The sequence below is a fragment of the Polyodon spathula genome, chromosome 18, assembly GCF_017654505.1.
Source record: "Polyodon spathula isolate WHYD16114869_AA chromosome 18, ASM1765450v1, whole genome shotgun sequence".
In the NCBI taxonomy this organism is placed as follows: domain Eukaryota; kingdom Metazoa; phylum Chordata; class Actinopteri; order Acipenseriformes; family Polyodontidae; genus Polyodon; species Polyodon spathula.
Window position 1 is genome coordinate 32,506,635 of NC_054551.1, and position 25,158 is coordinate 32,531,792.

Here is a 25,158-nt window from a genome sequence, read left to right on the forward strand (position 1 = left end):
ACTCAGGAGCAATCGGTCCGGGTTCCAGGCCCTAACTATATAATGCAGCAGTCCTTTTGACATCTTTCTGGACAGCCAATACCAGAGGCCTCCTTCAGTGTCTACCTGGGTGGAGCCGAGGCAGGACTGGTGATGACAGGCCATAATAAAAAGCCAGTGGAGATGAACATTCTGTTTCTTTTACAGACGACACGGCTTCAGCAATACAGATCACACCATTAAAAGAACATGTTAGTATCATTCTTCAGTCTCCTAAAAACTCAAGGAGCAGAAAATGACTGCACGATTGATGACAAATTTCAGAACAAACATCAGAACTATGGGGGTTTTAATATTTACATTCTTTTTGCAATTGATTAATCAGAGTGAACGAATGAATAGTTGATTAATCGCATCACTTGTAAGTCCAGTGTGATATGGAATTTTAGTAATAGTCTGCCCACAAATCATTCAGTAAATGTTTTAAAACATATTAAGCTCCACAATACCAGGGCAAACACTGTTTTAAGATGTTTAATTGTTAAATCTAACCAGATGCATTTGAGGTTCCTACATATAACATGCATGTAAATAGGTTTGTGTTATACAGTACTACAAAAACTATGGTATTTAAACAGGCTAAACAACAATAACAGGGAAAGAAGAGAGAAATGTATTTGTGACCTATTATAATACCATCCACGTATGTTTGAAAGACGTGGCCAAGGAATCAGTACGCTACATGGGAGATAAATAATGTAACTTAAAAGTGAGCAAATTACAACTGTCAAATATGATGCAATAATTGTGTTTTTAAACTGAAGTATAGGTCTATTAAGCATATATTTAAATGCATTCCATATAGGCAATGCTATTCAACACTGGTATATTGTTTTCTTTTTAATGTCACTGTATTTTTCTCATTGGTTTGGAAGTGTTTGCCATATTACCACATACACAGACCATGCTGAATGCAACACTGTAATGATAGTCTTCACAGAAAGAGTATATTCACTTTTAACATCGTTTCAAACAAAATAAGCTAAATTCCTGTACTGTACGGTAGAGTAGAGTAAGGCATGATCTTGATGGTCCTTTTTAACAACTCTACATTCTCTGTTTAGTTTTCATAAAAGACAGTATTATTTTTCTGCAGGTATGCCTGGAATATTTAGCAGCTTGTTTGTTGACCACAGCCATATCAGAAGAGAGCTTAACAAAAAGACAAGCTCAATAATCTACTGAATAATGCTTGTTGTTGTGGGTATTAATGCTATTATAATGCTCTTTTGTGTAGGTGCTCTGATAGTTTCCATAGACCCCACTAGCAATACACAGCCCATTCCATGCATTACAATACCTAACTGTCAGTGTGTATTCTTTAACAGTGCTTTAGGCTGCCATGTGTACCTGTTCCAGTCAGCTGTATTAAACAGTCTCTTTCAGCTCTGATCTGTAGATTCACAAACTGTCAAAGCACAGCACTGGGAGCTCACTGCTGCATCGAGCCACAGCACAGCTCCTTCTGTTTATTCAAATACAAAAAAGTACTATAAAAAAATAAAACATCCCTTCTTTTGTACCTGCATTTTTCAGGAACTGTATACTGAAGAAAAACACAAAAAGGGAAAAAGGAAAGCATAATTGCAAGGTTCTAACAGGTTACATAAACTCAATATTGCTGTCCTAAAATACTCATTTAATTAGGTTTCCTTCAGGATCTCAGATTTCAGTGACAGTACTGAAGACTAGTTTTATGTACCGGTACCTATTATACTGGGTTTCCTGTTCATACCTGTACAGGTGCTGTGTCAGACTGTCCTGTGAATCATAATCAAGATTTACAAATAGTTTCTGCACCAGGTTTTACACTATTCATTGTGTGCGTCGCTGTACTGTTACAAAGGTAGAATGCTCATGTATGCAGCACCAAACCTGGTAGAACTACAGCAAGCAGACATGTAGAATAATAGAGGGGCTGCAAGGGCTTTATTTTCATAACAGATATGAAAAAATAAATAAATAAAAGCAGTTTACAGATCACTTGCCTAAATGTTAACTTAGCTTTAATTGCAGTTTTCTACCCAGAGATTGACAAGCCAGCTGATCAGTCACATCATGCACTTTAGTTTCCTAATGGCAGATAATTACCCATTAGAAGCTTTACTATTAGCCACAACAAGCTATTTTCAAATTCCTTCATTGTTGGGAACAATATTGAGCTTTACAACAATATATTTTGCTCATCTTCTTGATTGAGGTCTTCACTTTATTCATAACTGAATGCTCCACTTGAACACGACACAAAGGAACAAGCTAAATGGTAACACAAGAGCAGAGGGCACACAACAAATTATAAAAATGTTAAGCAAGTCATTCATTTATAAAACACTCAGTCATCAAGTATTTGTAAATCTAAGTGAAGCATGCTTGAAGAAATGTTTTGGCAATTTCTCTGGTCTTTCTCAGTGTAGTTTTACAAATGCTTGATGATTAAGCTTTTTAAAAAATAAATAACTTACTTATGGCTTTGGAAGATCAACTCAGTATGAGAAGAAGGTATTTCCAGACATATTAAGTAACTACTACATTTCATATACTATGATAAACAAAACCACATGTGTACAATAATGTAACAAAGCTGTATTTCCTATGTAAGAGAATCTTCCATGAAAACAGTATTATGATGACACTGCAGAACCACACATACCATACACCATAACAGCTTCTAAAACAGATTTGTTATAAACTTTCAAATAAAAAAAAACTCTCAATATTCTTCAGACATACATTTCCTCTGTCATAGACATTTCTGAGCTGTAGTGCTTTATCTATAATTTAAAACACCAATGATTCTAGAAGAGTCAGAGTAGCAGATTCAATTTCAAATTAGATTCCAGTTGCAGAATATAGAATGACAGGAACGATAGCCAGCTGTCTGCAGAATCATAATTTCCAGTATACAATACATACACAATAACACAACATTTTCTACGTAATTTGCAATGAGTGAAGAATATATAAATCATTCAATAACCATTCTGTGATGTATATAGGCATGTTTTAGGTAGTAATAAAAAAAAGGCTGCCAGAAAAAAAAAAACTGAATGTCTAAAACACTTTAAAACATACTGTTGTGAACTCATGGTTGTGAAGTCAAATGGTAAGAGATTATGAGCAATCCATGGTTAATATATAGCCCTATGTGTTTCAAATCAAAATGCAGGAAAATTGGCTATACCACCCACTCCCATCCGTTCTACAGTGTATATATATACCAAGACTTTTTATGTCCCCCATTTTTGATTCAGTCTAGAGGCAAAAGAGGTTAGGGACATTTCACAGTTTCTATTAGGGTTGTGTTTGAACTCTATTCCATATAGCCCAACCCCTATATACATATTCCTTCCCTCCTCCCACTTTATATCCACTTTAGTCCAAACACTCAGTTTTGGAAAAAACAGCAGGTGAGTGCTACTGTCCAGAACATACCTTCAGTACATAGCAATGACCTGTTTGCCATATTTAACCAACGAGGTGTATTTTGTTGACATAAGAATGCATTGCCAAATGAGAAAATATGGGTTTTAAAGGTTAAGTTGTGTGTATCTATAAAAAATAAGTCACTTATTAAAAAAAAAAAAAAAAAAACCCACAACACTCTGATCATGCATCAATGTTGCTCTTCTGTGAGTGTGCAAAATCAGTGGTTAAAACAGAACAAACAGCCTGTGAATAATTCCTTCCATACAGTCTGTGACTCACCGCTCTCAAAGCAGGCATCAAAGACGAGGTGTTCCTTCTGGACAGGCTGGTCTAGCCAGGTGGGGTGACCTGCAGCTTGCTCACATTGCCCACTAAAGAGTCCTCACCTCTAGCCTTGCTCCCTGGGAAGAAACAAAAAGACATTTTAGGGGGGACTGTGATTACGATTTTTGATTTGATACCTGTTTAATATCCAGTTATTTGTGTTTTGCATAATTCTCTAGTGCTGTTTCTGTTTAGATTTTTATTTTTTACCAGGCTTATGTCTTTTTCAACCTGAGACTGCTTCTGAATTTATGTGAGGTGGTTTTAAATGACCACTAGGGGCTGTACTGATGTCCTCTCTTAAACCATAGGTTAGTAATTGAAAAAGGTTAGTACATGGCAAATCTCTATTTAAAATTAGACTGCAATTACAGCAGCATAACCCTATTGCTCATTTGGTAAACCATCTGCCATCAAAATTGCAGCTTTTAGAAAAGCAGTAGTTAAACAATTGTAAATTTACCAAATTTGGAAATGACTGTATTTTGAAATAACAAGGTAGCACAGTATTGTGAATAAAAGGACAGTATTAGACATATTAAAGATGTGATCTGCTGTCCAGAAAAGGGGAGGTCCTCAATCCTGAATAAATCATTCATTTCTGCCACCGATAACCGGGAGTTACAGTTGTTACAGAACTTGTTCATGGATGGATGGCAAGCATAACACTAAAGAAAGCCTTCACCTCTCACTGTGTGTCTCTCTGGGCAGGTGTTTTAAGGTGAGTGCTGCTCCTGTTCACTGTGAAGTCCAGGAAAGTATTCCCTGAATCCCACTTACTTTGTAACAGCACAGTACTTAATATCATTCACTAGAGAAGTGCTGCACTTAAGCCATGTACTGCAAGAGTCTCAATGGATGCACTACATTTGCCATTCCTGCTATACAGAAATGAACCAAGAGGGTCCCTTCAACCAAAGATTGAGCCTATTTAGATGATCTTTTCCTTTACACATATCCTCAGCTAAAAAAAAACAGTAATGCCTGCCATTTACAACCCAAGCATTAGACAGTGTCCCTGACATGTACACTGGAATAGCTGCACCCCATTCTTGAAGGTCAGTTTCAGTTACAATGAGAAAGACAGCACCAGAATTGAAACTCCTTACTCGTGATGTTAAATCTGCATATCCCTTGCATTTTGACAGATTATTTTTCACCAAAACATGTCCCTCAATATTGCCCTAGAACCCCTTAAATGTAGCAGTTTCACTGTAAATCTATCTCTCTCTCTCTCTCTCTCTCTCTCTCTCTCTCTCTATGTATATATATATATATAGAGAGAGAGAGAGAGAGAGAGAGAGAGAGAGAGAGAGAGAGAGAGAGAGAGAGATCTGTAAGACATACTGTAGTAATTACATGATGCTTAACAGACATATACAGATTGATTTCGCATCATCTGGACAGACTTGCTGTATGTGTCTATGTATCTATGGAAAATGCAAACAAAAAGACCAACAAGTAAAACAATGGGGATGTGAAAGGGTTGGTATACTATTGAGCAGCAAAGCCTGGACTATATCCTTTAAAGAGACTTATTAAATTGCATATTTGTTTGGTTTCAGTTAATTTATCGGGTGTTTTTGTCATTTAAAATATAAACAGACTGGACAGATTCATACTGGAGAGAACACTTTGAAAATATACCTCTTTGATCTTTATAGGATGTCACAAACAATACATGAAAACATGCAGATTATTAATGTAACCAAAATAACTAACAGCTTCAATGAAGTCTGAAATATGCACAACACATACCAGCTATGTCTGGGTCCAAAACTTGTTTTAACGGGAGATATAGGACAGGTACTACTTGCAATGCCTATCATCGCAGACAAAAGCAGCTCATGGGTGGGATGCTTACCTTGTTTGTGTCTGCATTACTGCTTTTTATTGATCTTTTAAAAAAGAAAATAGGTTTAGAATGCTATGACAATACTGGAAAACTAAACACGAAACGGATTTTTCTCGGGGTAGCATGTAGACGCCTGAAATAACACAGATATATGAAAAGGTCATGCTCCATTTAAAACACTGAAGTCAAACACCTGTTAAGATAAATTATTCATTTAGACAAAACGGTGAAACAGTGTAGTCTTGAAATGGTCTCAGCAGAAACGATGTGTTCCATTATCCTGAGTGTGTTTGTATAGAATTTACAAACGAGTGTGTTACAAGCATGCAGAGAACACGTGAGGGACACCAGGAATGTCATTGCATGCTTCTCTATATTTCACTTCTCCTTGTAAAAATCACTACAATGAAATGCCATTATTATTTACACACCAGTATCGGGGTCTCTGACGTTTTCCTCCATCTTCCTTTCCATCTTGCACAGCACGCACATTCGCACCAGACGCTGCCTACGCGTTGCCACGGTAACCAAACGTCATGGGGTGGTGAGAAGTCGCGCACCGCAGGATGCTGCTTGTGTCTGATACCATGGAAACCATAAAGCAGGCGGAATTTAAGAAGGACCCGGGTTAACGAGATTTTCGAGAATTAAAATAATAATAAATGAACAAGACCCAGAAGTAACCATCAGTTTAAATACAGAAAGCCACGCACGATGACAAAGGTTTGTTTGGTTTCGTTATCCATTTATTAGATATAAGAAAGGGCGCGTGAATCTGTAATTTCATGTTGCACTGCGGTCGGTAGGGTACCACTGCCAACAGTGTGAAAACCTGATGAGACAACATGGCAAAAAATGCCGTGATCTTAGTCACAGCCGACAGTAACTATGCAAATGCACCATGGTTAACTTTTAAACTCTCAGCTACAAAACACCATCGACTTGGTTTTCCCGGGACTATGGCACTACCTTAAAGTAAGTGATTGATGAATACGTAAAAATGAATACAAATAACATTATATATATATAATATCATATATATATATATATATAATATATATATAATATAATATATGACCAGGGGAAAAAACTCCCTTTTTTGAGTGTGTTACTGTATCTTTCCCATACTACTATACAGAGGCAGTCTGGAGTTTTGAGAGTTATTTTTCTAGACCTCTAAACTGGTAAATAAATAAATAAATAAATAAAGATCCACACAGGCCCATTGTAGTAACAATCTCACCTGTTAAATGTCACATATCAAACCTGAATTGGCCCATCTGGACTGGAATTTGGCATTTTATTTTATTTTATTATTTTTTTTTTTTTCTTATGTTACAGTGATCCCCAAAATACCCTATATAGCTATGGTTTAAAAACATCTTTACAAGGCTCAAGTGTAAACCAGGATTTTATTCCTTAAATCACAGAAAAATATAATCTAATGTTCATCTCACAGTTCAAGAAAAGTAAGACACACTGCAGGAACTGGCACTAACAGATGATCTTGGCTCAATGAAGCTAAAGTCAGCCAGGCTGGCCTGAAGATTTGATCTTTTGTAAACTATCCAGCTGGCACTGGAACCAAATCATATACTTCAAAAGAAATGACCTGATCTTCTACCCCCCTACCATATCTTATTGGATATGAGGTGTAGTAAAGCATACAGACTATCAGAATTAATTTTGGAGAGCAAGAAAAAATATTAAAAGTCTTGCTAAACACAATATGTATAGGCTATTGTCACTGTGACCAAAGAAAAGTAAGCAGGTATTCACAATCTACTGCATTATTTTTTTTTTCTTTCTTATAACATATTATAAGTCTTTGAAAACTTTGCAAAGGGTATGTATTTTTAATAACGTGGGTTATATTTATAAAGCATTACCGGTCCTATTAATTTACTGGTATGCTGTTGCTTTATGAATACAACCCTTTTGTATGTCTAGCAGACTCGGGTAAACCCCAGTTAGAATTGGAATATCATCCTCTATTTTTTCCCAGTGATGCTCTTTTATCTATTTTTGGGTGGGAGGTGTAAAACTCTTACACTGGCAAGCTAAAAAAGAAAGTGTTTAAGAATAATCCTTAGAGATTTAAGCCTGAAGACATCCTGTAATCCACAGTATTCCTCAGGGGAAAAAAACAAAACTGTTCAACTGTCTGTATACAAAGTATATACAGGGGGACAAATGTATCATCTTTTGTACAGCGGTATCGGCCTATGCTTTAGTGCCAGAGGTTGCGGGTTGCCTGTGTGTGGATTGCCTCACCCTGTGTGATGAGCCTGCCAGCGTTGACCTATTTTGCATATATATGTGTGTGTGTGTGTGTGTGTGTGTGTGTGTGTGCGCAAGCTCTAGACCACAAATATATCTTAGAGGTGAGTAGGGCAAGAAAAATATTCTCACTTACGGAATTAGAAATCAACAAAGAGACTTTTCTTTGATGTATTGAAAGATAGTAGTTACATATTTTTGTATACGTATTTAATCTGATAAAAAGTAAATGCTTTTTTGTTTTTAAAACAAATGGTGGACAGATGAACTGTAGCAAAAAAAAAAAAAAATCATTTTGCATCGTACCAATAAAGCAACAATTAGGAAATGCAAACAAACAACTGTACTGCCAACATGATCCGTCTTCTGAAACGAAGATTGCAAACAACTCTAAATAATGGACGAATACAACAAAGAGACCATGGGATGGGAGTTCAGTGTTAAATTAAACATGCCGTTTTAAGATCAGGTGTGTCTTGCTCAAACTGATGCAGTTTTAATTTTTCACGTTTAGGTTAGTAACATCAAAAGTTGAAACTCCACACACACCAAGCATTTTTAATGCATCTTTACATTTTCTTAGCTGTCGGTATGGCAAATTGACACATGAAACATTTACATTTATACAGGTATTGGAGGCAAGTAGCCTAAATTGTTTTCGAGTCACACGTCGCTTAAAACACCTGGTTAGCACAGCTGGTCACGTGCACAGTTTAACCCAAAACCAAAGACTGCACCTGACGGGTCGGACCGCTATTGAAGACGCGGTTCATGTACTGTGATTGAACTGTTGAAAAAGGTGATTGCAGGTAGTATATAATACAGTACTGTATTATAATAATTAATAACTAGCCATTTATCTGTACAAAGAATGGGAATGCGTAGACAATTTTAAATTTAAATTTAAGTCATTAGTCAGTATTGTTTGAAAGCAAGTATGAAAAAGCAAAATAGTACATCGTGGCTTTATATTTGTCAGCAGTAATGTGTTTACCCCAAAACGTATTTTCATGTTAAAGGGGCTGTAGGGATTACAGAGCTGTTGGGTTCAAATTAATATGTAGTATGTATTTAACCATGACGCTGTAGAAAGTTAGTCTAAACTGTGTTGCCTATATGTCAGGGGACATGTTATCGATTTGCTACTCATACCTCTTTCAACTTAATGCACTATAGGTACGGTAGAACTTAACATGCTCTTAAAATAATGGTTTTAGATATTTCTTTTAATTTCACACCGTACACCGTAGCATGAAGTTACCCCGAGACAAAAAAAAAAACAAAAACAAATACTGTAAATGTGTTATTATAGAAATGATATATGTTGTAATATGCAAATGTAATTACGGCATTGCCTGTAATTGCTATTTCCTTTTTTAATTCTGTTAGTCACAGATACAAAAAAAAAAAAATGGAATTCTAGCCACGTTTTTTGACTGTAACAAAAATAACTAGCCAAAGTTAACATTTGCTTGTTTTTTTCCTATGCTCTAGGTAGAGTCCCAAACCCTTTCTGGACATCTTACAAAGATTTATCTGCAGGTGAGTGTGAGTTGTAATAGATATTTACTTTTTAAACCACAAATAAAATATGCACACATGTTACTGTAAATCTGATTATGATAATTATATTTATATAATACAATTTAAACAGATGTACACACCCACTCACATGTACAGCCATGCACAGGGTATTGTGAGTTCTCCCATCAGAAAGCTATGCAGGGTTTAGTTGTTAGCAGGGGTTTTTGCTTTGAATTCTATCACATAATTTAAAATTCTCCTGGAAAAGTAAAGAATACAAATAAAGAATAAATAACCCTATATTACTTTAAAACTGGAGGAAACGGAGCAAACTATATGTAAATAAGGGCCTTCTTTTTGAGTTCCGACACTATACTCAAAATTGTTCCAGTCATATTGTTAAAATAAAGCCTTGCATGGTCATCTTTTAGGTGTTATATTGGTTCTAATGAGAATGCAGAAACACAGTGCTAAGAAGAAGAATTAAAAACATGCTACGTAAGCAGATGAGGTTTGTTGTTTTTGGAACCGTGCATCTCAGTGTGAGTCAATGGCCATTGCATATCAAGTTATCCTCATTGGGACCCTTTCAGTTAAATATGCTCCTCATTGTACTGTTAGAGTAATGTTTCTGAGTTTTAAATAATGGAAACAGTTTTTTTTACAAATGGCGTGGTTGCTTTTGGCTCAGAAGGGGCTGGGTAAAATGCAGAATGGTGTATGAAGCCTTAAAGGCACCTCAGCTCTGTGGCTTTGAATCCTTTTTCTGTTTGTTTCTTAGGTGCCATTGACTTTTCTAATGCTGTGTTGCTAGTTCTGAAAATTAAATCCAGAAACTTATTCCTCAAGTATTTTATCAAAGATGTGCACTCTAAATACCCCCTTACTGTCTATTTACTAGAGGGTTGTAATGCATAAAGAGCAGAGAGTAGAGTAGAAGTGGGAAGGTGGGGGTTATAATGTACTCTCACGCATGAGGGCCTGAATGCATCCCTAATCGGCTGAAAGTGACACCACGGCTGCTGTTCAAACAGCCCCTACTCTGCTGGCATCGCTCAGCAGTCTAGCAGATGGAGGAGTGTCAATAGGCCACAATTGATTGGAGCAATTTCCCTGGGGGTGAAAAGAAGTGAAGATGCTTTAAAAATGTGACCTGATCAGAGTTGATGTTCCTTTTTTTGCTCTCGTTCTTAATTACTGTAGCATGAATACTAGGTCAAATCAAATCAAAGTTTTTTTGTGTGTGTGTGTGTTCAGAATCACCTTCTGTTTTGTGTTTTTAATTATTTTTTTATTTCTTTATTTATTTTTTTATAATATAAGCAATTGATGCTGGGGCCACTGTGTGTTTTGTAGATCGTGTCTACCTATATAATAAAATATGAAGGAGTCTTGACAAAATGTTACAAAATATATACAGTACTACAGGATTTTTTGTAGTCCTACAGTGTTTTTCAGTAAACAGCAAATGAGTTGTGCAATTATTTAGTGTATTGTAAAATTTGCATGAATAGAGGAAGATATTTTTCAAGCACTGAAATAGTTATTTAGATTTTTTTTAATATAACTTTGTTTAGAAGAGGCAGAGGCATTTTTTTATATCAATAAATTTGGAATCGCCAATTATTTTTCTTATTTTTTCCTCAATTTTAAATGTCCAATTATTTTTATTTCAACCCGGCTCACCGCTATCACTGACTCGGGAGGGACAAAGCCGAACACACTCGTCCTCCGAAACGTGTGCTGTCAGCCGTCCGCTTCTTTTCACACTGCAGGCCCGCCATGCAACCAACTCGGAACTACAGCATCGGAGGACCACACAGCTCCGTGTAGCTTACAGGCAGGCCTGCAGGCACCCGGCCAGTCTACAGGGGTCGCTGTTGCGCGGTGAGCTGAGGACACCCTGGCCGACCTAGACCCTCCCCATCCAGGTGGCGCTCAGCCAATTGTGCACCACCCCCTGTGGAATTCCCGTCCACAGTTGGCAGTGGAATAGCCTGGACCCGAATCAGAGACCTCCACTCTGGAGCCCCTAAGCTGAAGCTTTTAAAAATATTTTGATTCATCACACGTTGGTGTTTGAATGAATCGTTGGTATGAATCGTATTTAGTTTAGTTTTGTTTATTCACTTTGTGCCCACAGGGCCAGCACTGGTACATCTTAATAGTGCAGCACTAATACAGCACACATTTTGAAAGGTGTTTTGCATTCAGTTTATTTAGTAATATTTACCACATGTAATAAAGGTGTGGTTTAGGTATGTAAACATTTCATTGGCGTGATTTACTTGTGGTTTACATACAGAATGTACAGGTTCCCTCTCCCTCCCCACCAAACTATGCAATCATAACAGTTACTGTAAACGGTGTACTCCCTGGTCCTTAGAAAGTTGCAGTATAAACAACCGTCCAGTATTTTAACAGAGGAGCAGCAGCATGCAATCTGAAACGATCAACACAGCCATCACAATGGAGAACATGTGCTGTTCTATGTAACTGTTGTACAATGCTTCGAAACATAGGCTATTTATTGAAGAAGCACTGCAGTGCATCTTTATTCTCTCATCTTAGGCTGGGAGACAGACAGACAAAAGCCCCTTTTAAACGCATGTTGTTCCAACATTGAATAGGCATGTATGTGATTGTATACAGTATTTAAAGTGGCTGTAGCTAATCTTAAATCTTACCTGTCACATGCTTTTATTCACTATTGTAAGTCTAAAATGTGCTTGTTGAAGAAGCACTTCCTATAGCAACATGTTTTAATTTGAAAACATCTGGTACTGCATTAGGTTAAAGAAAGTGCCCAGGTTGTTTGCTTTACTTTGAGGAAGTCTGTTACTGTTTCACGTCCTAGGTGATTTCATTTTAGTAACGTCTTTGAGGCAAAGCATGTTACTGGCAGCAAAACATGTCGGTCAATAGGGGGAAGCAGGTGGTTTGCTAATGGCAGGCAAGAAAACATTAAAAGGGTGGGTCATATTTTACTGTCCAGGTGAAATGGCCAAGAAAGTGCAAGACTACCATAAAGCAAGGCTTGCTTTAGTCTATTCATGTTTCTGTGAGTCTCAAAGCATCCGTCAAAGATTGTACTTTACCTGCTTTTTCTTAAATTAAACAATAACTGCTATAGGTCTTATGTTATATGCTATATGGTATGCTATGGTGTATATGATTCAGCTCCTTTGCATAACTTTCACTCCAAGTAGCTCCTATAAAAGTGGCCACCTCCTATATGAGTTTAAATAAGACAATTGTATTTGACAAATATGCAGCATTCATTGAATTTGAAGTTAAAGTTATAGGATGCTGCAGGGGTGGTGCGTTGTGTGAATATCAAATAAATTAACTAGGCCAATTGACAAAACCTATTGATTTGAGCTTTGCTGAAAAAAGAAAGAGATGAGAGATCTTGCACCTGCTTATCTGTTAGAAAGGAGGCGGGGAATAAAAATCAAGGAGGAAGGAAGCAGATGTTGGTTAGCACAGCCTACCCGCCTTGCGGTAACACAGTGAACTGTACCCATTGGAGAGAGAGAGAGAAAGAGAGAGAGGCAGAGAGAGAGTTTAAACTACTATGTTTTGGGACAAGCTAATCTGCCAGAGAGCTGTGTAAGGAGCAGAGCACATTGTGTGTGCGAGTGAAAGATAAGGGAGCAATCCTTACAAGCACGGCTGCTTGTTTTTAATGTGCTGACTCTGGGGAGATAACGTATTGACTCTCTCTCTCTCGCTCTCCCTGTGTCTCTCTTTTTAGTCGTGTGTTGAGAGACCCCGGGCAGAAAGTCCTGTGCTTACAGAGGCAAACAACAACAGCGACGGCAGAGGGAAAATAAATAAATAAGGATTTCAACATTTTTTTTTGGTTTCTTTATTTTTTTTTTTTTATTTTTTTTTTTTTATTTTTCTTGGATTGTCCTCCCCCCTCCCCTTTCAAAAAAAAAAAAAAAAAAAAAAAAAAAGGAAAGCCACCCTTCGCAGCAAAGATGTTCGAGATCAGCCGCACATTGAATGCTGCTTTGTTAAGCAACGAGGTAAAGGAATGGATTGTTTTCAGTTTCCACTATGTTTCTGTGTGCAGTCCCTGAATATTTTATCTTTGATGGGTGGGGTAAATTTGCTGGTAGAGTATGCAGGTTAAGAAGTTGAAAGAATTGCATGTTGTTTTCATGCTAGTGATGCTCACTCATGGTGAAGTGACGAAGGCAGGTTGTTGCAGTGCTGTCTCGGGGTGTTTGCGCTGGTTGGTTTTCTAATCACACAGAGCAGACAGGTATTAACGCTGAGCTTGCTTGCGGAATGGTCCATCTGGGGCTCAGAGTGTGTGTGTGTGTGTGCATGTGCTCTCTCTCTCTTCTGTACTCTCTCTCCTGTCCCTCTCCTGCTTCATCTGTCTGTGTATGAGAAGCCTCTTTACTGCTCAAGGTGATGATGAGGTACCGACAGCATCTGGGTATAGCCCCTGCTGAAAATGTATTACATGAGATAAGATCACTGCTTTTTCCCAGGGAAATTCCATCAAACGAGCCAGTGGATAGGTCGCTTTTGGTAAGGAGAAATTGAAGGAAAAAGGAGGAGGTGGCAGGGGGGCTTGCAGAAAAGGCAATGGAATTGATGAAGTATCTCGATATCCTTTTCTAACTTTAAAACTGTACATCTGTCCTGTTATGTGGAAATCTACAGCGAATACAATGTATGTGTGTTTATTGTTTTGCTCTAGTAAGCAGAAGACAGAGTCATTCTGAGTTTGAATCCCACGGAGCTCAGGCACTGACTCATTGTATGACCTTGGGTAAGGTCCTTGTACCTCTGTCCCTCCCCATGCAACTAAAAACACAAATATATGAAAGCATGACCCCACCCCGTAGCCCTGGTAAGAGATGTTGCATCTCTGCAGACGAGTATGAACTTCAAATTGGTTCAGTGATCGTGGCATTGTGTAAATGTAAACATATCGGAAACTATTATTTGAGAAGCTTGGTTTAGCAATTAAGATGCCAGTGAAAAATGTATGTTGTGTAGTGGACACTATGTCTTAAAGGGATGTTTAAAATATTGTTAATTTTTGGATTGAGCAACTAAGTTGCCAGCTTTGATTAATTTGTTTCAAATTATGTCCATTTCTAGCTATTTATCTATTTCTTATTGTAATTCATTGCACTGTATGAAATGCAATGCCCATAAATGCATGCCCAACATTACATTACTACACTAATACAAATATATTAATGATTACTTGTGCACAAGTGAAAAAACAAAAAAGAGACAAGATCCCATCTTGGAAGATTACATAAGCTTTACACCGAAGATGTCTGTTTCCGCATGTGTGTGAAAGTGATCTTCAGGTAACTCCTTGTAATCTGTTTCTCTGTAGTTCACATATTCACATAACATGTAGCCTTCTCTAACTCTTAGCGACAGGCTTGTGACGAAGGACTCGGCTGGGAAAAGGAAATGGCAATGATCAGAGAGAAGAGAGGAGGGGTTGTATAATTTATTCTGAGCCCTTCTTGTAGTGTGGATCTATCTGCAAGTGCAATTTGAAAACAGAAATCACAGGGAAACCCTTTCTGAAAGCAGACATGCTGAGTAAATCCTCTTCTTACTGCATAAAATCGTCACAAGACAGTGGGTGTTTTAATCTTTAGCTGGTTCTCATTCCAGTGGCAGACAACTTGCTAATTAACACAGTTTTCTTTCTTATTTATCTAACTTGGACTCCTTTACAAATGTGGAACTCCAATTTGGGGCGAGGGTATCTCAGTTACTCTGATCAGGATTGTGGTGTAGGTAGCTCTGTGCAGAATCTAGTGATCCGAGTTTGGGTGACTGCCGGCTTCTATAACGTTTGTGTATTGGCTTAGAAGGACTTAAAACCATGATATTACTGAATGTACATGATGTTTGACTTTTTGAGCTGGTGTCTGTAAAAAAAGAGTGTGACGTAGCTACACAGATATAAATATGGACCTGATTACAGGTGCACATTGTTTTAGATAAAGCAACGTTGGGACTAATGGAAAATGTATAAGCGCACTGTTATTTAGAGTAATGCTGTAACATTAATGTGAAACGTCATCTTTTAAAAAAATAAAAATATAGGAGTTACAGTAATTCAAGATTGGTGTAATCTTTTAAAATACTGTGTTTTCATATGATTTTGTTACAAGGGTGATACTGAATTTCAGGTATTCCTGTGATTTAAAAGAGTAAACAAGGTCTACAAGATTGATTTTGTTGAATAGCTTGCTTTAAATAGATCGGCATAATTGATTTCCATTGTAGAGGTTAAAAAAAAAAAGGGGATTTTAAATTTGTTCACAAATGCATTGGTTTTATTTGTGTACAATAACAGTGAGCTAAATACTGGCAATTGAAACTTGCAAAGACTTGATATGCCAGTTCTGTAAGAGGAATAAAAATAACATACTGCTCTGCAGCTTGAGACTATACAGCAATGTGCAGGGATACTAGGCTTTACTTTACAATGTAATCCAACATTACAATTGGTTGGATGGTTGACTCATTTCATATTTAAAGAGAGTATCCTGGGGAAACAAAAAATAAAGAATATATACAGCATACATTTATATGCCCTTGAGGTACCTTAAAGGTCAGTAACGTTTACGCATTTGAACGCCCATTGGAGACAGTACTAGTATGATTCGGAAATATACTGCAAATTGGATTTTCAAACATAGAAATGTATTGCTTTGAGACACCTGTCAAATAACAATGAGAATTTTAAACTTGCATTTACTGATGAGCACAAAAAATGCAGTTACTGAAAGATTTCCTTAAATTAATCAGACATTTAATCTGAAATAGATGTACCAGAGTGCGTGGTATTCCAGGGCTAGCACAATATGAACAGGGCTGCCTATTTTGTTTCTGTGGGATCACCGGCTAAACGGCTTTAGATTTTTTGTTTTCTTTTTAGAGAAGCTAGAGGTAAACTAGATATTCATAGTAAGACATTTAGAAAGAGTCCAGATATACTAATGAGTTAATTACCAAATTAATTCATGTATTCATAGTTGCTACAGGTCACAGGATATAGTCAGGAGATTAGATAACATGAATATTAACAAAGAAAGCTATAATTAAAATACAGCAAAAAGACATACCTTTATTTAAATCTATAGTAACAACAGAAAGAGCAGTAATACCACAAAAGCCAAAACAAAAAAGTGTATTTAAAAAAAAAAAAAGTGCTTTTTTATTTTGAAGCACCAGGCAGCCAAGTAAAATTGTATATACCGGTATATATTTAAATCCCATATGTATTTATTAACAGTCATAAGAAAATGCAAGGCAATTTTGTATTCTGTTATACAGCTTCAAACCACTGCAATGATTCATTTTGTTATATATTTGTTTTTTGCAATGGCTTCCAAGGAAAGAAAGGGTTAACTCTTGCTATTTTGTGAACAGAAGCCACAGAAAGAAAGGGAAAACAAACAAGAAGTGAGAACGTGGAGTGGAAAAACTCTCAATTTGCACACAGCAACTGGCACTTTACATATTGCAGGTCAGTTTTGTATCACAACGCTGATTAGCTCCATCCATCTGGCTCTCAGTAGTTGCCTCCATCCCTGATTGCAGTATTTCAGTGTTTAGCCTACCCAGGAAATTGGTTAAATTACACTACCGAACCCTGTCTCACTGGTTGGCAAGCAGGTGCAGCATTCTGTTCTTGCAAGGAATCATATAAAAGATGATAACAAGGGGCATGGGGGAGATTTAAAAAATAAATAAATAAATAAAAATAAAAAATTCTAATTTTCATCTTGTTTCATGTTACAGCAGGGTGCATGGTATTTTTACACTGATGAGGATTAGGGGGGTGCATTAAATAAAATAAATGTACTTAATTTTGTTTTCCTGTAACTTTTGAGCTTTATGAGGGCTTTGCTGCAAAATAATATTTCATAGTTGTGTTTGGAAAAAGGTTACAGGAATATGAAATGTACAGTAGCCCACGTTTTGTTTTTCTGTCTTTGTTGGTTTACCATTCTATCGACAAAACATGAATGTTTCTGCTACCTTTTTATTTTATACTAATGATCTATCGCTCCCAATATATTTACAGTGGGTCTTGTATAGGTGATCTAAACATTGTCATGTCTAAATACTGATGTGAAACTAAGTCAGACACACACTCATTTTGGCTTTTACATCGTTGAAATATGGTCCCGAGTTAATTTAAGGTCTTAAAAAAAAAAAATCTACATATCTAGCAGTGCATGGAAATTTAAAACATCTGTTCTGTGATAATGCTTATCCTGTTAATTGAAACCATTTGAGTCAAACATTCCCCATATTCAAGCAGGTAATGACATAATCAGGGCAGGTATCGGACATAAAAGTTTCGCCAATATCTATTAATATAAACTTTAAAAAAAAAATATATATATATATATATATATATATATATATATATATATATATATATATATATATATATAAAATACACTAGGAATATTTATTTTCCTAGGATCATTACAAAGTGACTACCTGACTGTGTAAATCACCCTGTATTATATTAATATAAAATAATCAATGTCCTGGTCATTATGGGCTAACTGCTGTTGGATAGCAGTAACTTGTAACTGTATCTGTTAATCCTAATGCCGCAGAATCATTAAAAACCTTCATCGATATAGAGAGAAATAGACACTGTGATCCAATCGATTGGGTGGTCTTAGCACATGAGACCTCACAAGGCTTTCACTGTAGCTTGTGTTCTTAAAACAAGTTCAATACTTCATTGGAAAAGCACTTGTCTTGCCTATCACTGACAGGGTAAAAGGTTCTCCAGCATAACTTGCACGCTCTGAAATCCCAGCGCTGTGTAACTTAAATTGAAAATGATGTGTCCCAGATCTTCATGCTAACATCTCACTATGGCTATATCCAATATCCGATATCCAATGCAAAGAGCGCTTTGCATTACAGGAACACCAGGTTGACTTACTTTATTCACCAACGTCTCTCTTTACATAGAAATGTAATGACCAAAATGATAAATCAAAGCAACACGTCAAACATCGTAATAAAAGACACACAATGGCAATACAATTTAAGACTGTAACGCAAGTTTAAAAAAACAAAAACATTGCATCCAGATTGAAATAATGTACTTTTAAATGTAAAATTGTCTAAATCATACATACAGCGAGAGCTGTTACTGTTGCGTAATCGGATCACCTTCTTTAGTTTGGGCAGTCTGGCTAGCCTGTTTTGTATCTGTGGAAAAATGTGATAGTGACACTAAAAGTGTGAATTTACAGCTCAAAATGTATTCACGTTAAGAGGCGCTTTTAACGTTTAGAAGACATTTCAAATGGCCTTCATAATATTCTGCTGTAGAAAAAATTAAGCAACACTAGAAGGGCTTTTATTTTTAACCCATTTGTATCAATATTCTGTGCAAGTTTTTATTAAAACAATGTGAATGTTCATAACAGGAACACGTTCCCAGTCAATACATTGACTCATGTAAAGATTGTTTTAGTTATAATCACTTTATCGAACATATCTGTTCTAAGGGCAACAGGATTTTCCCATTAACTATTGATTTCGTTTCACAATAAATAGAAACTTTTTTTTTTCCCTGATGTCTTGTATGTTGAAATTAATTGAAGGACAATCCTTGCCCTTGTATAATATTAATTTGGGCATCCATCTGCATTACATCAATTGTTTATTAGTACCGGCACTGGGCAGGTGGTAGTGCAATCCAAAGGGATTCCCCAGCGCTGTGAATTGTTCTGTTTAAAACAATATTTTTGCCAGTCCTCGAAATCTGACAGTGGTCATAATATAGGGGTTACCCTGGCCTGAGATTTTTTTTATATTGAATTTTCTACATCTAAGATCCATGTTGCTGGGCTGTGTCTCAATGGCCTGTATTCATGCTGGCTCTTTCCACACTCAGTGCAAGGTGTTTGCTGACTCTGCAGGGGTTGTTTTCAAAGCTTGGTAACCTTATGTTGAGTAAATCACTCTTACTAAAGCTCAAGAACAAAAAAGGGGAATCATTTTGTGCAAAATTACTTCAACAGGATTATTTCACTTGATGAAGTACTAAAGGACGTTTTTATACTTTTAAAAAAAGGGAGTATCTTATTTTATTATGTTGGAGCACAGTATTGTGCAGTCTTCATTGTCAGAATGTGATTGGAGCTTACCTTTAGCAATTCCATACTGTAAATAGCAATAGCTATGGTGTTGGTTAGCACATTTCCAGTAGGTTTTGCATTTTTGTTTTTAAAATTCAGTTTATTTGTACTCCTTTGTAAGAATCTGGAATCCAAATTGGAATGGCTGTGAGATTCAACAATATGTAGCTGCCGAGATATTCAACAGATATAGAATTTCAGTCTTGCTGCCCGACAGTAAAATCTGAAATACAAGATTGCTGTGGATAATAGAGATATCAACCATTCAAGATGTAATGGCTTCTGTCCGTAAGCATTTAGTAAACCATGTGTTATCATTAACAAATAATACTTTCTTGACCAGATACAGCAAATCTACATTACAGGACTAAAACATGAGGCATAGCATATGAGGCATCGCAGTGCCATCCCATAGGAATCAAAGTGCTTTCTTATTCTTTTCTTCTGTATGAATCATTTATGTGCTCTTAACAGCATCATTTGGTTTTAAATGTTTAAGCATGGTGCTGCCTGGCACATCAATGGAAGTTAGCGTACAGAAGGAGCCCACTTGTTTAAAATGTATTTATTCATGTTAATTACCTCTTTAGGCATGCATGCTTCTTTCCATTGAGAACTTATTCCAATGCTGAAGCAAGGCTGGAAAGAGACGTTTCCTTTAGGGGGATGCAGTCAGGGCATTGGAATCGATGTGTTGCAGAGATCTTGTCTCTAACCCTTATTTACAAGGGTCCTCGTTCAAAATGTGGACCTTTATGCACGGATTGTGTCTGTGTAAGCGTTTATTGTAGCTTCCTAGATGCCTATATCTTTCAGATTTGGGTATAACCCTTTATATACTTGCCTGTATCTGTAGATTAGTGTAGTCACTTTCAGTTCAAACACAAAAGGTCTTGTATTCACTCGACAACACCCACAGTACAGAAATGTTCAAAACACTACTTTAAAAAAAAAAAAATAAATGTACTGCTGAACCTTGTCATCTTTAATATTAGTAACACAAGGGTATCCATGTATTATAAAAAATAATAGATGGGCTTCTTCAGTGAGAGGAACCCTGGAAGAAATTATTTTCCTGTAACTCACTGAAGCCCATCTCTCTTGTTTTAATAATTTTGGTAATCCAAAATTAATTCTCAGACATTTTGCCGTCCTCAGAAGCACTCCGCTGGGGTGCTGGCAGAGGGAGTAGTTCGAATTCGGGCCCCAGGCAGTGAACAGATGGCCCAGGGGTTTTTAAATTACTGCTCTTCAAGCACCCTTAAGTAACTGGTTGGACAATTTCTGCATTGAGTTTTGAAGCTGATATCTAAGCTTTTCTTTAGCAGAGGAAAACCCTAACAAGACACCCACACACTTCCCTGTTCTTCTGTGACTAAAGTATTTATAAAGCACCTTGGGTTGCTTGGGGATTGAGTGCTGCAGCAGTCAGTAAAGATTTCCCAGAACCCTCGAGCGCTTAAGTAGCTAATACGAGATTCCAAGCAATGGGAAATCAACAACATTAAAACTATCTGTTAATATGGGAAAATGTTATCCTTTTTTTAATTTATAGAATTTAAATATTGAAGTAACCATTTTCATGTTGAAATGTATTTAAAAAATTTAGATGAATATTGAAACATTTTTAATTAGATGATAACCAAGGCACTGATCTTCCGTATCTTCAAAAACTGTGTTGATTTGATCAACTTATGTCCCTTGGATAAGCTACAACTGTTTTTTAGAGCATTTCACAGTCCCATGGAATCCCTTCGGATTGCATCAGCTACTTCAGCTAGATCTGGATAACCTCAGGTAGGCGTTTGATACAATCCAGGTGCAAATCCCCAGCTGTAGCTTAGTTTCCTTTGTTTTTTTTATCCTTAATACAGATACAGTACTCTTCTTTCAGAAAAGATTTTCTAGTGCTACTTCATCAGTACAGCAACAGGAGCATTACTCGCCGTCATTCAATCATAATGTTGGTCCGTTGGACCTGCAGTCCAGGCTGTCTCAGATGCATTTCCATGAGCAGTGTGACTTTTTGGCTGCGATCGGGGAGAGCTTTGCTGTAGGGGAACGATTACAGATGTCCTTCCTGTATTAGGAAGTGTGAGCTGGAGTGTGAATTCCCTGGCGGAGGAGAGTTAAGGTAACCTCTTATTAACCTCTGAAAAGATGGGGGAGTAACTTGTGCTTTGCGGAGCACAGACTTAATCTTTACCATCAGAAGCAGACTCCTAAACAAACTAAACTCAAAAGCTGCAGATCTAAAAATTGTAACAAAAGAAGGATGTTGATGTTCTTTTATATAGTGTCTGCCTTTCATCTACTTGAACTTCAAACAATCCATCACACATTCTGGAATAAAACTATAGCTTTCTGTATATATCTTATGTTCATAACCTTGCACTAGCAAGATACTAGGTGTATGCAAGAGTATAACAGGGGGCCTTTGTACCTGCTACCTTTGTTGTGGGTGTCCGCTGAATGATGAGAGAGATGGAGGGATGCAGATGACAGCCACTCAGGCACCCAGGTTTATTCAAACAAAGTTGCAGTGACAGGTGGCCACCACTATGGTACCAGCAGTAATAGTCCTAGTGCAAGAGGACATACAGACCGAGCGTAATCAAAATAATGCAAAACAAAATAGAGTGAGAAAACCACTAAAACAAAAGCTTTTACTCTGTGACACATTAAAATAAACTGTTGTGGGATCAAAAGCCCCTAAATTAATTCCTACACAATTTACTCACCCTGGCTATCCACGCAGTGGCAAGGCTACACACTTTCTGGAACTAGAACAAAAGAATTGGCTTTTCAGCTCCTTTTTTATACCATGTGGCTGGACTTAATTGATCAATTAGTCAATTAACCCCCAGCCACATTCCACACATGGATTTGGCAGAGTTGGATTTAACCCCATCCCTGCCAAACTTAAATTCAAAACTTTTCAACTTTATTTACAACTCCAAAACCCTGCCTTATCTAGTACACACTTGCATTCAATATTTTTTTAAACTATACATATACACAATACAGTTACACTTGCAAGGCTTTTGCCCTGCCACAAGGAGTTATATTTATTTTAAGTTCACTTCAGTCAAGCAAATGCATAGTTATTCTAGCCAAGTGTGTTAGGCTGCTGTATTGAAATGTTTGGTAACAGTGATTTTAGTAGATCCAAAGAAAATCTGACACCTGCTGTAGGTAGATGTTATGAGAAAGTGGACAGAGAAAGCATAACTTACTATTTAATGAAAAACATTATATCCAGCATGGTATTTGTAATAATTCATCTTAAAACTTTTACCATAAAAATAATCAGAAGATGCTTACCGGCTTCTGGTTCATTTGTAAACAAAACTCTCCCTTTTTGCCCTTTGCTTCAGTTCAGCACAGACGTGAAAAAAAAAAAAAAAAACCCAGAGGCATGAAATTAACAATAAACAAATTAAAAATTACAATAACAAACAGCAACTTATTTTCAGATTCACAGAGTATACTTGTGGAAAAGTTTATGTTTTCTTGTCGACCACGCCCCAAAGAGAATGGCTAGAGTGTGTGTTTAAATTCCTCCTGTTCCTGTTTTTAAGCTGTCCATTGATGTGCTAATTAAATAATCAAGAGAGAACAATGGGAAAGAGCCAGGGCATACTGTCGCTCACTATATTTATAATAAAAGATAATTTACTGGAGTATGGTGTTTGTATTAAATACTGGTGAGATTTTGCCCTTTTCTATTGGTTGTACAGTGTGAATTTGATTTGGTTTCATCTCCCCATCGTCGAAGCAATGAATGTGTATGCAGTGAGCCTGTCTAGTATGTAAACTGAAGTATTACATAATTTCTCCACCAGACTACGACATGCATATTTGACCAGGAGTTTGATTTTTGTTTAGAAAGTGCTTGGAGCATCCTGTGGATTTTATTTTATACAGCAGGAATACAATTAGTACAGAGTACAGTGCCTGGCAGTTTAACAGCATGAAAAGATAAAGCAAGGCAACCAGGCACTCTCTCACTACAAAAAACTAAGTTGAATTTAGCAATGGGCACATTATTGAAGGTACTAAAATTTTAAAATAAATAAGAAAAACAGCATAACAAACTGCTTCAAAACACAAAAATAAAATGTCAAATGTTAGTCATCAGACTGGATCGTATAAATGGCCTACTTGAAATAGTTCTTATAATCTGACATTACAAGGTATATATATATATATATATATATATAGGGTACATATATATCTATATATAATATATATTATACAATACCAATGAAGTTAAGATAGGCACTACTGCACCAAGATACGCAGATGCCGATGTGATATTGCATGTATTCTTTTTTATTACAAAGCTTGTATTTGTATTTAAATTCAGCTTTAAACTAGCCTATGTCAGCAACTGCGTGACATGTACAATTCAGATCAGAATTTCAGATCACTAATGTGTGATTTAAAACAAGCCCGTTGACTAAGCAGTGTAGAGTTCAGAATAATTAACTAGCTTCTCTGCCTCAAATTGCCAGGCTTTGGTGAGTATAAGCAGTACAATAATGTTAGTGCCATCTGGCTTCCATAATCAGGGATGAACTGTGCATTCATTCAAAGGCACTTATAACAAAGAGCCTTAAAAAGAGAACAGTGTATAAGCAGCCATCTATCACAGTCTGCCGTCAGTGCTCGAGAGCAGAAGCAATGGGAGAAATGATGGAATGTATCTGAACCCTTAAATCAAAGGCAAACATGTATTTAGAGTATTGTTCTTTAGTGGAGTGATACTGTAAATACACTACAATACACATGTTGCTTACCTCATAGCGTACTGTACTGTGCAACAAACCATTGGTATTCTTTCCTTCCTTAAATCTCACCTGTCGCTATAGCAATGGAATATCTCTATTGTGGTCTAATTAAGAATAAGACTCAAACTGTAGCGTATGATAATATAGCATTTCAACCACACTGGTGTAAACTAGGTTGATCTCTGACCCAAGTTTACTGTTTCAGTTTCTGCCAAACTTCTGATTTTGACACTGCATTGTGTGTCTTCTACCTGGTTGTATGATTTGAAAAAGATGGAATACCACAGAGATTAAATTAAACCATGTGGTAGAATATGTTAAGTACTGTACCTTGCATATCTGTGTTCTATCTGTGTTATGCAGCCCATGTACAAATGATCTATTACAGCCTATAATAAAACAGATAGAATTGCATTGTATTGTATTTCAGGCAGAAACATCTATTCTAGACTGCTGAGGAGCTTCAGACAATCAGAGAGGGAGTTCCACATGCTGGAGTGTCCACTCTACATAATTCTCAGTACGATTACACCAACTGTGTAAAAAAAGAAAAAAAAAAAAAAATACCGTAAACCTCTTTCGGAATTCCTTTCAGCCGCGAAGACTGGAAGTGATATCACAAAATAGTCACGTACTTGAGCCATGGAATTCCCTTCAAAACAAACAAACCTAAATCAACAGGACTGGTGAGAGTCTGTGTACGAGTCATATCCACTTAGATAATACACGGTGC

General features: G+C 36.8%; 1 protein-coding gene and 1 pseudogene across 4 annotated transcripts in view; one reads left to right on the top strand and one right to left on the bottom strand.

The window, feature by feature from the left end:
• LOC121330687 overlaps positions 1–6,192 on the bottom strand; it is a 248,659-nt pseudogene extending 242,467 nt beyond the window's left edge.
• An 81-nt stretch (positions 6,193–6,273) lies between these two features.
• Positions 6,274–25,158, top strand: part of LOC121330689 (ELAV-like protein 4) — a 55,854-nt gene continuing 36,969 nt past the window's right edge. For 2 of the 4 annotated variants that reach the window (XM_041277412.1, XM_041277415.1), the window contains exon 1: positions 13,399–13,482. In XM_041277412.1, the coding sequence (XP_041133346.1) occupies positions 13,435–13,482 (48 nt within the window). In that variant the 5' untranslated portion in view covers positions 13,399–13,434. Of the gene's footprint in view, positions 6,368–9,418; positions 9,467–13,398; positions 13,483–25,158 lie in introns of those variants that run through there. The other 2 variants (XM_041277411.1, XM_041277410.1) reach the window with 2 other exon arrangements.